This window comes from Bombina bombina, chromosome 3, assembly GCF_027579735.1.
Source record: "Bombina bombina isolate aBomBom1 chromosome 3, aBomBom1.pri, whole genome shotgun sequence".
Lineage (NCBI taxonomy): Eukaryota > Metazoa > Chordata > Amphibia > Anura > Bombinatoridae > Bombina > Bombina bombina.
The window spans coordinates 711,546,494-711,560,006 of NC_069501.1; the positions used below are offsets into that span (position 1 = coordinate 711,546,494).

General features: G+C 42.2%; 1 protein-coding gene across 7 annotated transcripts in view; it reads left to right on the forward strand.

The window, feature by feature from the left end:
* NF1 (neurofibromin 1) overlaps positions 1 to 13,513 on the forward strand; it is a 1,508,106-nt gene that overhangs the window by 423,023 nt on the left and 1,071,570 nt on the right. For all 7 annotated transcript variants that reach the window (XM_053707520.1, XM_053707522.1, XM_053707523.1 and 4 more), the window contains exon 10: positions 9,595 to 9,723. In XM_053707520.1, coding sequence (XP_053563495.1) covers positions 9,595 to 9,723 — 129 coding nt within the window. The remainder of the gene's footprint in view (positions 1 to 9,594; positions 9,724 to 13,513) is intronic.

Below are 13,513 nucleotides of genomic sequence, written 5' to 3' on the forward strand. Positions count from 1 at the left end.
ACTGTTAATACTGATATAATGTGTGAGCCTTAACTGCAGTAGAAGCGACTGGTAGCAGGCTTAGTAATAACTTTACACAGCATCTGAAATGTTGTTTTTTAAAACGTTTACTGGCATGTTAATCGTTTTGTGAGGTACTCTGGTGATAAATCTTTTTGGGCATGATTTTTTTCCACACGGCTAACGTATATTTCTGCATAGAAACCGTTATATCAGGTCTCCCACTGTTGTAATAGGAGTGGGAGGGACCTTTTTTAGCGCCTTGTTGCGCAGTTAAAATTCTAGCACAGTCTTCCTGCTTCTTCCTCTTTGATCCAGGACGTCTCCAGAGAGCTCAGGGATCTTCAAAATTCGTTTTTGAGGGAGGTAATCAGTCACAGCAGACCTGTGTCAGTGTGTTTGACTGTGATAAAAGCGTTAAATCTTAATTTGATATCCGTTTTGGGTACTGAGGGGTTAATCATCCTTTTGCTAATGGGTGCAATCCTCTGCTAATTAATACATTTAAAGAATTGTTGACTATAACTGAACTAGTTCTTTGTTATTCAATTGTGTTTTAAAAAAAAAAAAAAAAAAAAAAAAAAGCGCTGCAGCGTTTTTTATATTGCTTGTAAACTTATTGAAGTAATTTCCAAGCTTGCTAGCTTCATTGCTAGTCTGTTTAAACATGTCTGATACAGAGGAATCTGCTTGTTCATTATGTTTAAAAGCCGATGTGGAGCCCAATAGAAATATGTGTACCAATTGTATTGATATTACTTTGAATAAAAGTCAATCTGTACCGATAAAGAAATTATCACCAGACAACGAGGGGGAAGTTATGCCGTCTAACTCTCCTCACGTGTCAGTACCTTCGTCTCCCGCTCGGGAGGTGCGTAAGATTGAGGCGCCAAGTACATCAAGGCCCTAACAAATCACTTTACATGATATGGCTAATGTTATGAAAGAAGTATTATTACAATATGCCCGGGTTAAGAGGCAGAGACAGCTCTGGGTTAAGGACAGAGCGCGCCGATGACACGAGAGCCATGTCTGATACTGCGTCACAATTTGCAGAACATGAGGACGGAGAGCTTCATTCTGTGGGTGACGGTTCTGATTCGGGGAGACCGGATTCAGAAATTTCAAATTTTAAATTTAAGCTTGAGAACCTCCGCGTGTTGCTAGGGGAGGTGTTAGCGGCTCTGAATGATTGTGACACGGTGGCAATCCCAGAGAAATTATGTAGGCTGGATAAATACTATGCGGTACCGGTGTGTACTGACGTTTTTCCTATACCAAAGAGGCTTACAGAGATTATTAGCAAGGAGTGGGATAGACCCGGTGTGCCTTTTTCCCCTCCTCCGATATTTAGAAAAATGTTCCCTATAGACGCCACCACACGAGACTTATGGCAGACGGTCCCTAAGGTGGAGGGAGCAGTTTCTACTTTAGCCAAGCGTACCACTATCCCGGTGGAGGATAGCTGTGCTTTCTCAGATCCAATGGATAAAAAATTAGAGGGTTACCTTAAGAAAATGTTTGTTCAACAAGGTTTTATATTACAGCCTCTTGCATGCATTGCGCCTGTCACTGCTGCAGCGGCATTCTGGTTTGAGTCTCTGGAAGAGGCGATTCGCACAGCACCATTGGATGAATCTTTGTGAGCAAGATTAGAACCCTTAAGCTGGCTAATGCGTTTGTTTCGGATGCCGTAGTGCATTTAACCAAACTTACGGCTAAGAATTCCGGATTCGCCATACAGGCGCGCAGAGCGCTATGGCTCAAATCCTGGTCAGCAGATGTAACTTCTAAGTCTAAACTACTAAACATTCCTTTCAAAGGGCAGACCTTATTCGGGCCCGGCTTGAAGGAAATTATTGCTGACCTTACTGGAGGTAAGGGGTACACCCTTCCTCAGGACAGGGCCAAATCAAAGGCCAAACAGTCTAATTTTCGTGCCTTTCGTAATTTCAAGGCAGGAGCAGCATCAACTTCCTCCGCTCCAAAACAGGAAGGAACTACTGCTCGTTACAGACAGGGTTGGAAAGGCAACCAGTCATGGAACAAGGGCAAGCAGGCCAGAAAGCCTACTTCCGCCCCTAAGACAGCATGAAGACAGGGCCCCCTTTCCGGAGACGGATCTAGTGGGGGGCAGACTTTCTCTCTTCGCCCAGGCTTGGGCAAGAGATGTACAGGATCCCTGGACGTTGGAGATTATATCTCAGGGATACCTTCTGGATTTCAAAACTTCTCCTCCACAAGGGAGGTTTCATCTGTCAAGGTTATCAACAAACCTAGTAAAGAAAGAGACATTTCTACAATGTGTACAAGACCTCTTAGTGATGGGAGTGATCCACCCAGTTCCGCGAACGGAACAGGGGCAAGGGTTTTATTCAAATCTGTTTGTGGTTCCCAAGAAAGAGGGAACTTTCAGACCAATCTTAGACTTAAAGATCTTAAACAAATTCCTAAGGGTTCCGTTGTTCAAGATGGAAACCATTCGGACCATCCTACCCATGATCCAAGAGGGTCAATATATGACCACAGTAGACTTAAAGGATGCCTACCTTCACATACCGATTCACAAAGATCATTATCGGTACCTAAGGTTTGCCTTTCTAGACAGGCATTACCAGTTTGTAGCTCTTCCCTTCGGGTTAGCTACGGCCCCGAGAATTTTTACAAAGGTTCTGGGCTCACTTCTGGTGGTACTAAGACCACGAGGCATAGCGGTGGCTCCGTACCTAGACAACATTCTGATACAAGCGTCAAGTTTTCAAAATGCAAAGTCTCATACAGAGATAGTTCTAGCATTTCTGAGGTCGCATGGGTGGAAAGTGAACGTGGAGAAGAGTTCTCTGTTACCACTCACAAGGGTCCCTTTTCTAGGGACTCTTATAGATTCTGTAGAGATGAAGATTTACCTGACTGAGTCCAGGTTATCAAAGATTCTCAATGCTTGCTATGTCCTTCACTCCATTCCAAGCCCATCAGTAGCTCAGTGCATGGAAGTAATCGGCTTAATGGTCGCGGCAATGGACATAGTGCCATTTGCGCGCCTACATCTCAGACCGCTGCAACTATGCATGCTAAGTCAATGGAACGGGGATTACTCAGATCTGTCCCCTTTGCTAAATCTGGACCAGGAGACCAGAGATTCTCTTCTCTGGTGGTTGTCACGGGTTCATCTGTCCAAAGGAATGACTTTTCGCAGACCAGATTGAACGATTGTAACAACAGATGCCAGCCTACTAGGCTGGGGAGCAGTCTGGAACTCCCTGAAGGCTCAGGGATCGTGGACTCAGGAGGAGAGACTCCTCCCGATAAACATTCTAGAATTAAGAGCAATATTCAATGCTCTTCTAACTTGGCCTCAGTTAGCAACACTAAGGTTCATCAGATTTCAGTCGGACAACATCACGACTGTGGCTTACATCAATCATCAAGGGGGAACCAGGAGTTCCCTAGCGATGTTGGAGGTCTCGAAGATAATTCGCTGGGCAGAGTCTCACTCTTGCCACCTATCAGCGATCTACATCCCAGGCGTGGAGAACTGGGAGGTGGATTTTCTAAGTCGACAGACCTTTCATCCGGGGGAGTGGGAACTTCCCCCGGAGGTATTTGCTCAACTGATTCGTCGTTGGGGCAAACCGGATCTGGATCTCATGGCATCTCGCCAGAACGCCAAGCTTCGTTGTTACGGATCCAGGTCCAGGGACCCGGATGCGGTGCTGGTAGATGCACTGGCAGCCCCTTGGGTTTTCAACATAGCTTATGTGTTTCCACCTTTTCCGTTGCTACCTCGACTGATTGCCAGGATCAAACAGGAGAGAGCATCTGTGATTCTGATAGCGCCTGCGTGGCCACGCAGGACCTGGTATGCAGACCTAGTGGACATGTCGTCTTGTCCACCATGGTCTCTACCCCTGAGGCAGGACCTTCTAATCCAGGGTCCTTTCAACCATCCAAACCTAATTTCTCTGAGGCTGACTGCTTGGAAATTGAACGCTTGATTCTATCGAAGCGTGGGTTTTCGGATTCGGTTGTTGATACATTAATGCAGGCTCGGAAACCTGTTACCAGAAAAATTTACCACAAGATATGGCGTAAATATTTATATTGGTGTGAATCCAAGAGTTACTCATGGAGTAAGGTTAGGATTCCTAGGATATTGTCTTTTCTACAAGAGGGTTTAGAAAAGGGCTTATCCGCTAGTTCGCTAAAGGGACAGATTTCTGCTCTGTCTATTCTTTTACACAAGCGTCTGGCAGAGAATCCAGACGTCCAGGCTTTTTGTCAGGCTTTGGCTAGGATTAAGCCTGTGTTTAAAACTGTTGCTCCTCCGTGGAGCTTAAACTTGGTTCTTAAAGTTCTTCAGGGTGTTCCGTTTGAACCCCTTCATTCCATTGATATTAAGCTTTTATCTTGGAAAGTTCTGTTTTTGATGGCTATTTCCTCGGCTCGAAGAGTCTCTGAGTTATCTGCCTTACATTGTGATTCTCCTTATCTGATCTTTCATTCAGACAAGGTAGTCCTGCGTACTAAACCTGGGTTTTTACCTAAGGTTGTTTCTAACAGGAATATCAATCAAGAGATTGTTGTTCCATCGTTATGTCCTAATCCTTCTCAAAGAAGGAACGTCTTTTGCATAATCTAGACGTGGTCCGTGCCCTGAAGTTCTACTTACAGGCAACTAAAGATTTTCGACAAACTTCTTCTCTGTTTGTCGTTTACTCTGGACAGAGGAGAGGTCAAAAGGCTTCGGCTACCTCTCTCTCTTTTTGGCTTTGTAGCATAATACGCTTAGCCTATGAGACTGCTGGACAGCAGCCTCCTGAAAGAATTACAGCTCATTCCACTAGAGCTGTGGCTTCCACCTGGGCCTTTAAGAATGAGGCCTCTGTTGAACAGATTTGCAAGGATGCAACTTGGTCTTCACTTCATACTTTTTCCAAATTTTACAAATTTGACACTTGCTTCTTCGGAGGCTGTTTTTGGGAGAAAGGTTCTACAGGCAGTGGTTCCTTCTGTTTAATGTTCCTGCCTTGTCCCTCCCATCATCCGTGTACTTTAGCTTTGGTATTGGTATCCCATAAGTAATGGATGACCCGTGGACTGAACACACTTAACAAGAGAAAACATAATTTATGCTTACCTGATAAATTTATTTCTCTTGTAGTGTGTTCAGTCCACGGCCCGCCCTGTCTTTTTGAGGCAGGTTCTAAATTTTAAATAACTCCAGTCACCACTGCACCCTATAGTTTCTCCTTTCTCGTCTTGTTTCGGTCGAATGACTGGATATGACATGTGAGGGGAGGAGCTATATAGCAGCTCTGCTTGGGTGATCCTCTTGCAACTTCCTGTTGGGAAGGAGAATATATCCCATAAGTAATGGATGACCCATGGACTGAACACACTACAAGAGAAATAAATTTATCAGGTAAGCATAAATTATGTTTTTGCATGTTCATTGCTTTTTTGTCAATAATTCACTGTTGCCTTGTTTAGGTTACCCTAGGTCATGTATGCACTAAATGAGTGCTTTTTACACTTACAAAGACAGCAACAGAGTTATCTGTTAGTCTTTATTTTAGTTTTTTTTTAACTTTTTCTTCTATATCCGACCTTATGTTTTAGGATGTGATATGTTCACACAGAGAGCTGTTTAATTTTAAAGAGATCATGACGTGTGTGTTGTTTTTTAAAAAAAAAATAAAAAAAATATAGATTGAGCAACAACGGTGTTATTGCTTCTCTGCGACTACTTCTTTTATAGGAGTCTGTTGTTTGTGGTTGACTCATGCCATGTACAATTATGGCCCTCTTACAGTGTCCTGCACTTCCTCTAACATTTCATATTTCATAGTTGTTCCTATGTTGAAGTAAATGTTTCTAGTGGAATTAATTTCAATCAGTATGCTTGACTAAAGATTGCTATCCCAGATATTCTTCCCTGTAGAGGAAGATACTTCAGGTTTTTCTGTCAATGGCTTTTCAGGTTCAGTTTGAATTTTTCCTTTTACAACCGACAGCCTGCATTATACCAGTTGCCACTGCGGCGGCTTCTGGTTTGACGCCTTAGAAGAGTCTCTTAAGACTGAGACTCCTTTAGAGGAAATTCTAGATAGAATTAAGGCTCTTAAGCTGGCTAATTCTTTTATTACGGACGCTGCCTTTCAGATTGCTATCTTGGCGGCTGAGAATGCCAGATTTGCCGTTTTAGCGCTTAGAGCGTTATGGTTAAAGTCTTGGTCTGCTGATGTGTCATCTAAGTCAAAGCTTTTGGCTATTTTTTTCAAAGGGAAAACCCTATTCGGGCCTGACTTGAAAGAAATCATTTCTGACATTACGGGAGGTAAGGGTCATCTCCTACCTCAGGATAAAGCAGCTAAACTGAAGGGTAAACAAAATAAATTTTGTTCCTTTCGGAACTTCAAAGGAGTCCCCGCTTCTTCTTCCGCTAAACAGGAAGGGAATTTTGCGCAAGCCAAGACCGTCTGGAGACCCACCCAGGCTTGGAGCAAAGATAAACAACCCAAGAAGCCCACTGCTGCTCCCAATACAGCATGAAGGGGCGGCCCCGATCCAGTACAGGATCTATTAGGGGGCAGACTTTCTCTCTTTGCCCAGGCTTGGGTAAGAGATGTTCAGGACCCCTGGACACTGGAAATCGTGTCCCATGGGCATCAACTGGAATTCAAAAATTCTCTCCCATGGGGGAGGTTTCTTCTTTCACGATTGTCTGTAGACCAGATAAAAAGAGACACGTTCTTACGTTGTGTTAAAGACCTCTCTACTATGGCAGTAATTCGTCCTGTTCCAATACTGGCCAATATATGACTACCGTGGACTTGAAGGATGCATACCTTCATATTCCTATCCACAAGGATCATCATTAGTTTTTAAGGTTTGCCTTCCTGGACAAACCTTTTCAGTTCGTGGATCTTCCCTTCGGGTTGGCCACAGCACCCAGGATCTTCACAAAGGTTCTAGGGTCCCTTTTGGCGGTTCTCACGCCGCGAGTTATTGAAGTGGCGCCTTATCTAGACGATATTCTGATCCAGGCGTCGTTTTACCATCTGACAAAGTCTCATACAGACATGGTTCTGTCCTTTCTGAGGACTCACGGGTGGAAGGTGAATCTAGAAAAGAGTTAATTCCACAAACAAGGGTTCCCTTCTTGGGAACTCTGATAGATTCCATATCCATGAAAATTTGAAGATTCTGAATACATGCCGAGACCTTCAGTCCAATCCTCGGCCATCAGTGGCTCAGTGCATGGAGGTAATAGGATTGATGGTGGCGGCAATGGACATCACTCCATTTGCTCGTTTTCATTTTAGACCACTACAACTGAGCATGCTCTTGCAGTGGAATGGAGCTTATGCGAATTTGTCTCCTCAGATAGATCTGGATCAGGAGACAAGAGACTCTCTTCTTTGGTGGTTGTTGCCGGATCATCTGTCCCAGGGGACATGCTTCCGCAGACCCTCATGGGTGATAGGAACATGGGACGCCAGCCTACTTGGTTGGTGTGCAGTCTGGAATTCTCTGAAGGCTCAAGGTGTGTGGACTCGGTCAGAGTCTCCTCTTCCAATCAATATTCTGGAATAGAGAGCAATATTCAATGCGATTCAGGCTTGGTCTCTGTTGGCTTCGGCCAAATTCATCCGTTTTCAGTTGGACAACATTGCGACTGTGGCTTCCATCAATCATCAGGGAGGAACAAGAAGTTCCTTAGCGATGACAGATGTATCCAAGATAATCCGGTGGGCAGAGGCTCACTCTTGTTAAGCGGACTTTTTAAGCATACAGCCGTTTCATCCGGGGGAATGGGAACTCCATCCGGAGGTCTTTGCCACCCTGATTCTCACACGGTGCAGACCGGAATTGGATCTGATAGTGTCTCGTCAGAATGCCAAGCTCCCGAGTTACGGATCCAGGTCAATGGATTCTCAGGCCGAACTGATAGATGCCTTGGTAGTGCCTTGGTCGTTCAACCTAACTTATGTGTTTCCACCGTTTGTCCTCCTTCCCCGGGTGATTGCTCGGATCACACGGGAGAGGGCTTCAGTAATTCGAATCGCGCCTGCGTGGCTTCGCAGGACTTGTATGCCGATCTAGTGGACATGTCCTCTCTGCTGCCATGGAAGCTTCCATTGAGGCAGGACCTTCTAATTCGGGGACCCTTCCAACTCCCAAATCTAGTTTCTCTGTAAGCCTGTTACTAGAAAGATCTACTATAAGATATGGCGTATATATCTTTATTGATGCGAATCCAAGGGATACTCGTGGAGTAGAGTTAGGATTCCCAGGATTCTGTCTTTTCTCCAAGAAGGATTGGAGAAAGGGTTATCAGCAAGTTCCTTAAAGGGATAAATCTCTGCTTTGTCAATTTTACTACACAAACGTTTGGCAGATGTTCCAGACGTTCAGTCTATTGGTCAGACTCTAACCAGAATTAAGCCTGTGTTTAGACCAATTGCTCCACCCTGGAGTTTGAATTTAGTTGGAACCCATGCATTCCATAGATATTACGTTTTTATTTTGGTTGCTCTTTCTTCTGCTCGTAGAGTTTCTGAGCTTTCAGCGTTACAATGTGACTCACCTTATCTTCTCTTTCATTCTGATAAGGTGGTTTTACGTACCAAACCTGGTTTCCTTCCTAAGGTTGTTTCTAATAAGAATATTAATCAGGAATTTGTTGTTCCTTCATTATGTCCTAATCCTTCTTCTAAGAAGGAGCGTCTGTTGCATAACTTAGATGTGGTCAGTGCCCTGAAGTTTTACTTGCAGGCGACTAAGGAATTTCGTCAATCATCTTCATTATTTGTTTTTTTTTTCTGGAAAGCGTAGGGGCCAGAAAGTTACGGCTACCTCTCTTTCTTTTTGGCTGGCATATGAGACTGCTGGACTGCAGCCTCCTGAAGGAATTATGGCTCATTCTATTAGGGCTGTGGCTTCGTCATGGGCATTTTAAAAATTATGCTTCTGTTGAACAGATTTGCAAGACTGCATCTTGGTCGTCTCTTCACACTTTTTCCAAATTTGTAAAATTTGATACTTTTGCTTCTTCTGAGGATATTTTTGGGAGAAAGGTTCTTCAAGTAGTGGTGCCTTCCGTTTAGGTTCCTGTTTTGTCCCTCCCCTTCATCCGTGTCCTGTAGCTTTGGTATTGTATCCCACAAGTAAGGATGAAATCTGTGGACTCGTCATATCTTGTAAAAGAAAAGGAAATTTATGCTTACCTGATAAATTTATTTATTTTACGATATGACGAGTCCACGGCCCACCCTGTCATTTCTAAGACAGGTATGTACTTATTTTATTAAACTTCAGTCACCTCTGCACCTTTGGCTTTTCCTTTTTCTTCCTAACTTCGGTCGAATGACTGGGGGAGGATGGGAAGGGAGGAGATATATATACAGCTCTGCTGTGGTGCTCTTTGCCACTTCCTGTAAGCAGGAGGATAAATCCCACAAGTAAGGGTGAAATCCGTGGACTCGTCATATCGTAAAAGAAATACATTTATCAGGTAAGCATAAATTTCCTTTTTGACTTGACTGTCCCTTTAAGCATCTAATAAGCCATTCATCACTTTTTTTCCTTTAGAATTTGCTCTTCAATGCCAACAAGCCTTTCTCCAGAGGAGCAGGTAATCAGACTGCGGATGTGGATCTCATGATCGACTGCCTGGTTTCCTGCTTTCGAATTAGTCCTCAAAATAATCAGCACTTTAAAGTAAGCATACTGACATTTTCAGAAGAAAACATAACAGTGTATGTCTGACATTGGTAGATGTGTAACTGTGTTTGTCCACTAAAGAGATTATTTCTTACTGTTGGATGTACTTTTATAAAAGTCTGGTGGTGTCATAGCGTTTTGAAATGGCACTTCAATATGGCTGTATTGGAATAAGTGCATCATTTCTGAACAATCGGCCTTATGTTTATTTCCATAATTACATACAGTCACGTTTTTCCATTGTTTTATCATTTATTATGTTCTTTGTGTTGGTGGAAAATAAAAAAGAGGAGATCTTAGCTCTTGAAGTTCTTCATTTTCAATGGCTTTATTTACCAAATCCCTTTCTGATCTGGAAAATGAAGTCTAGTAGTTATTGCTTCCAGGATCAAATTGTGGGAAAATCAATTGTACTTTAGGGTGTATCTTGTCTCTACACAATGATAATGAAAATAAAATGAACCAAGCTTTTATTTACATTGATATGATTTATATAAGTTTTGCCATTGTTTATGGTTGCTTAGGAATAATATTTTGTAATAGTATTTATACCCCAAGCACTTTATAATAAGCACATACAGGTAGCCCTCAGTTTACGCCGGGGTTAGGTTCCAGAAGGAATGGTTGTAAATTGAAACCGTTGTAAATTGAAACCCAGTTTATAATGTAAGTCAATGGCAAGTGAGGGAGATAGGTTCCAGGCCCCTCTCAAAATTGTCATAAGTAACACCTAATACATTATTTTTAAAGCTTTGAAATGAAGACTTTAAATGCTAAACAGCATTATAAACCTAATAAAATAATCACACAACACAGACTTCACTTGCATTTTTCTGAAAACAGTTCTTCCTATGCATTCCAATCTGGACTGATTTATAGACAGGAAGATCTTGTTCCTTTGAAATCTGCTCGATAGCTCAGGTCTGGTTAAACTGATTAATTTCAGCTTGCTTGGCTTTACTGCAACACAAGCGGACAGCTCCACCTACTGGCTATTTTAATCAATGCACTTCTTCTCAATGCTTTTCAATAGCAGTCACATGACTGGAAAAAAAGGTTGTTATTCTGAAACGGTGTAAATTGAACCGTTGTAAAACGAGGGCCACCTGTATTTATACATTGTTCTTGGTTAATAAAATCTATTTTATTATTTGTATCCAACTACCATTTTATAATTCAACGCCAGTATAATTCTACATTAAAATATATTTTAATTAGTGAACCAGTAACAATAGTTCTAAAAACACGCAAACAGCCATAATAAATAGTAAAAACAAGTCAGTAGATAGAAAATGCATTAAAAAACAATGTACCATTAATAAGTATGTACAAAAACAATATAACATATTTAGTCATTTGAAATGTAAGCAATACAAATGAACACATGTACGTAGGTTGACCTGTTCTTAGATTTGTCGCCTACTCTTGTGTATTGTGTTACCTTTTTTATGGGAGAAACGTGTATGTACAGTTTGACAACCTTTAATGTGTTTATCTATCTGACTGGTTCATTCTTAAAATCATAAAATAGAATTATTATTTTTCTAATTGGGTAATTTCTTGACCACCAGGGGCTAATCTTGTTCCATTGTAAAAATAAATACTAGATAAATAAGTCCTCATTGTCTAAGCTGTAATAACTAATGTGTGAGTGAAACCTATCAGACAAGTTTTAAATTTGCAATTACATTTATGTTGGTTCTGTTTCTATAATTTGAGAAAGTTAATCTGTTTTCTCTTGTAAGGTGTATCCAGTCCACGGGTTCATCCATTACTTGTGGGATATTCTCCTTCTCAACAGGAAGTTGCAAAGAGGACACCCATTGCAAAGAGGACACCCACAGCAGAGCTGTCTATATAGCTCCTCCCCTAACCACCACCCCCAGTCATTCTCTTTGCAACTCTCGACAAGATAAGAAGTATAAAGAGATATGTGGTGACTTAGTGTAGTTTTGTCTTCAATCAAGAGTTTGTTATTTTTAAACGGTACCGGCGTTGTACTGTTTACTCTCAGGCAGAAATTAGAAGAAGAGTTCTGCCTGGAGGTTGATGCTCTTAGCGGTTTGTAACTAAGGTCCATTGCTGTTCTCACACATAACTGAAGAGTATGGGATAACTTCAGTTGGGGGAACGGTCTGCAGATTACCTACTTTGAGGTATGTTCAGTACTTTTATTTCTAGAGAAAGGAATAAGTTCTAGAAAATGCTTACAGAACCTTGTGTATATTGAGGTAAGCTAGATGCAGTGATTTTACAAAGACTGGGATCATGCTTACAAAATGGGGTAATACTCAAGTTAATACTCTTATTAATTAGTGACAAAACGTTTACATGTTTCATTAATGGGATGTTTTTTTCTCTGAGGGTGATAAGTCTTTATTTGGGGCCTAGTTTTCCACATAGCATAGTCAGATACTCCTAGGAGAATTTCCTTAAGGCCCCTCTGACATCGAGTGCATGGTGGGAGGGGCCTATTTTTGCGCTTTAGTTGCGCAGTTTCTTTCAGACTGAGACATCCAGCTTCCCTAGAGGAGTCCTCTTGCATCTGAGGACCACTATAGAGGGTTTATTTCTTCCCTAATCGTATTTGAGGGCAGGTAGGAGCCTCAGCAGAGCTGTGGCAAGGTGCTTAACTGTTTTTTACAGGTGGTTGACGTTTTTTGAATCCGGTTTGGGGGCTAAGGGGTTAATCATCCATTTGCAAGTGGGTGCGATGTTGCTTTAGTCCCTTACACACACTGTAAAAATATCGAAGTCTTTACTACATTTTAACACTGTTTTGCAGTTAAAGTGCTAGTTTCCTCATAAAGGCACAGTACCGTTTTTGTTTAATTGCTGTTTCACATTTATTAAAGTGTTTTCCAAGCTTGCTGGTGTCATTACTAATCTGTTAAACATGTCTGACATAGAGGAAACTCCTTGTTCAATATGTTAAGAAGCCATTGTGGAACCCCCTCTTAGAATGTGTACCAAATGTACTGAAGTATCTATAAACTATAAAGACCATATTATGGCTTTTAAAGATTTATCACCAGAGAATTCTCAGACTGAAAAAAGGGAGGTTATGCCATCTAGCTCTCCCGATGTGTCAGAACCTATAACTCCCGCCCAAGTGACGCCAAGTACATCTAGCGCGTCTAATTCTTTTACCTTACAGAACATGGCGGCAGTTATGAATGCTACCCTCTCAGAGGTATTGTCCAAACTGCCAGGGTTACAAGAAAGCGAGACAGCTCTGGGGCTAGAACAAATACAGAGCTTTCTGACGCTTTAATAGCTGTGTCCGATGTACCCTCAATAGGCTCCGAAGCCGGTGCAAGGGAGTTTCTATCTGAGGGTGACATTTCAGATTCAGGGAAGGCTTTACTTCAGTCCGATTCTGAAATGACAGCGTTTAAATTTAAGCTTGAACACCTCCACTTATTGCTCCAGGGAGGTTTTAGCTACTCTGGATGACTGTGACCCCATTGTAGTTCCAGAGAAATTGTGTAAAATGGACAAATACTTTGCAGTGCCTGTTTACACTGATGTTTTTCCAGTCCCTAAGAGGTTTTCGGAAATTATTACTAAGGAATGGGATAGACCAGGTGTGCCGTTCTCTCCCCCTCCTGCTTTTAAAAAGATGTTTCCCATAGATGTCGCCATACGGGACTCGTGGCAGACGGTCCCTAAGGTGGAGGGAGCTGTTTCTACCCTAGCTAAGCGTACAACTATCCCTGTCGAGGACAGTTGTGCTTTCCTAGATCCTATGGATAAAAAATTGGAGGGTCTCCTTAAGAAAATTTTT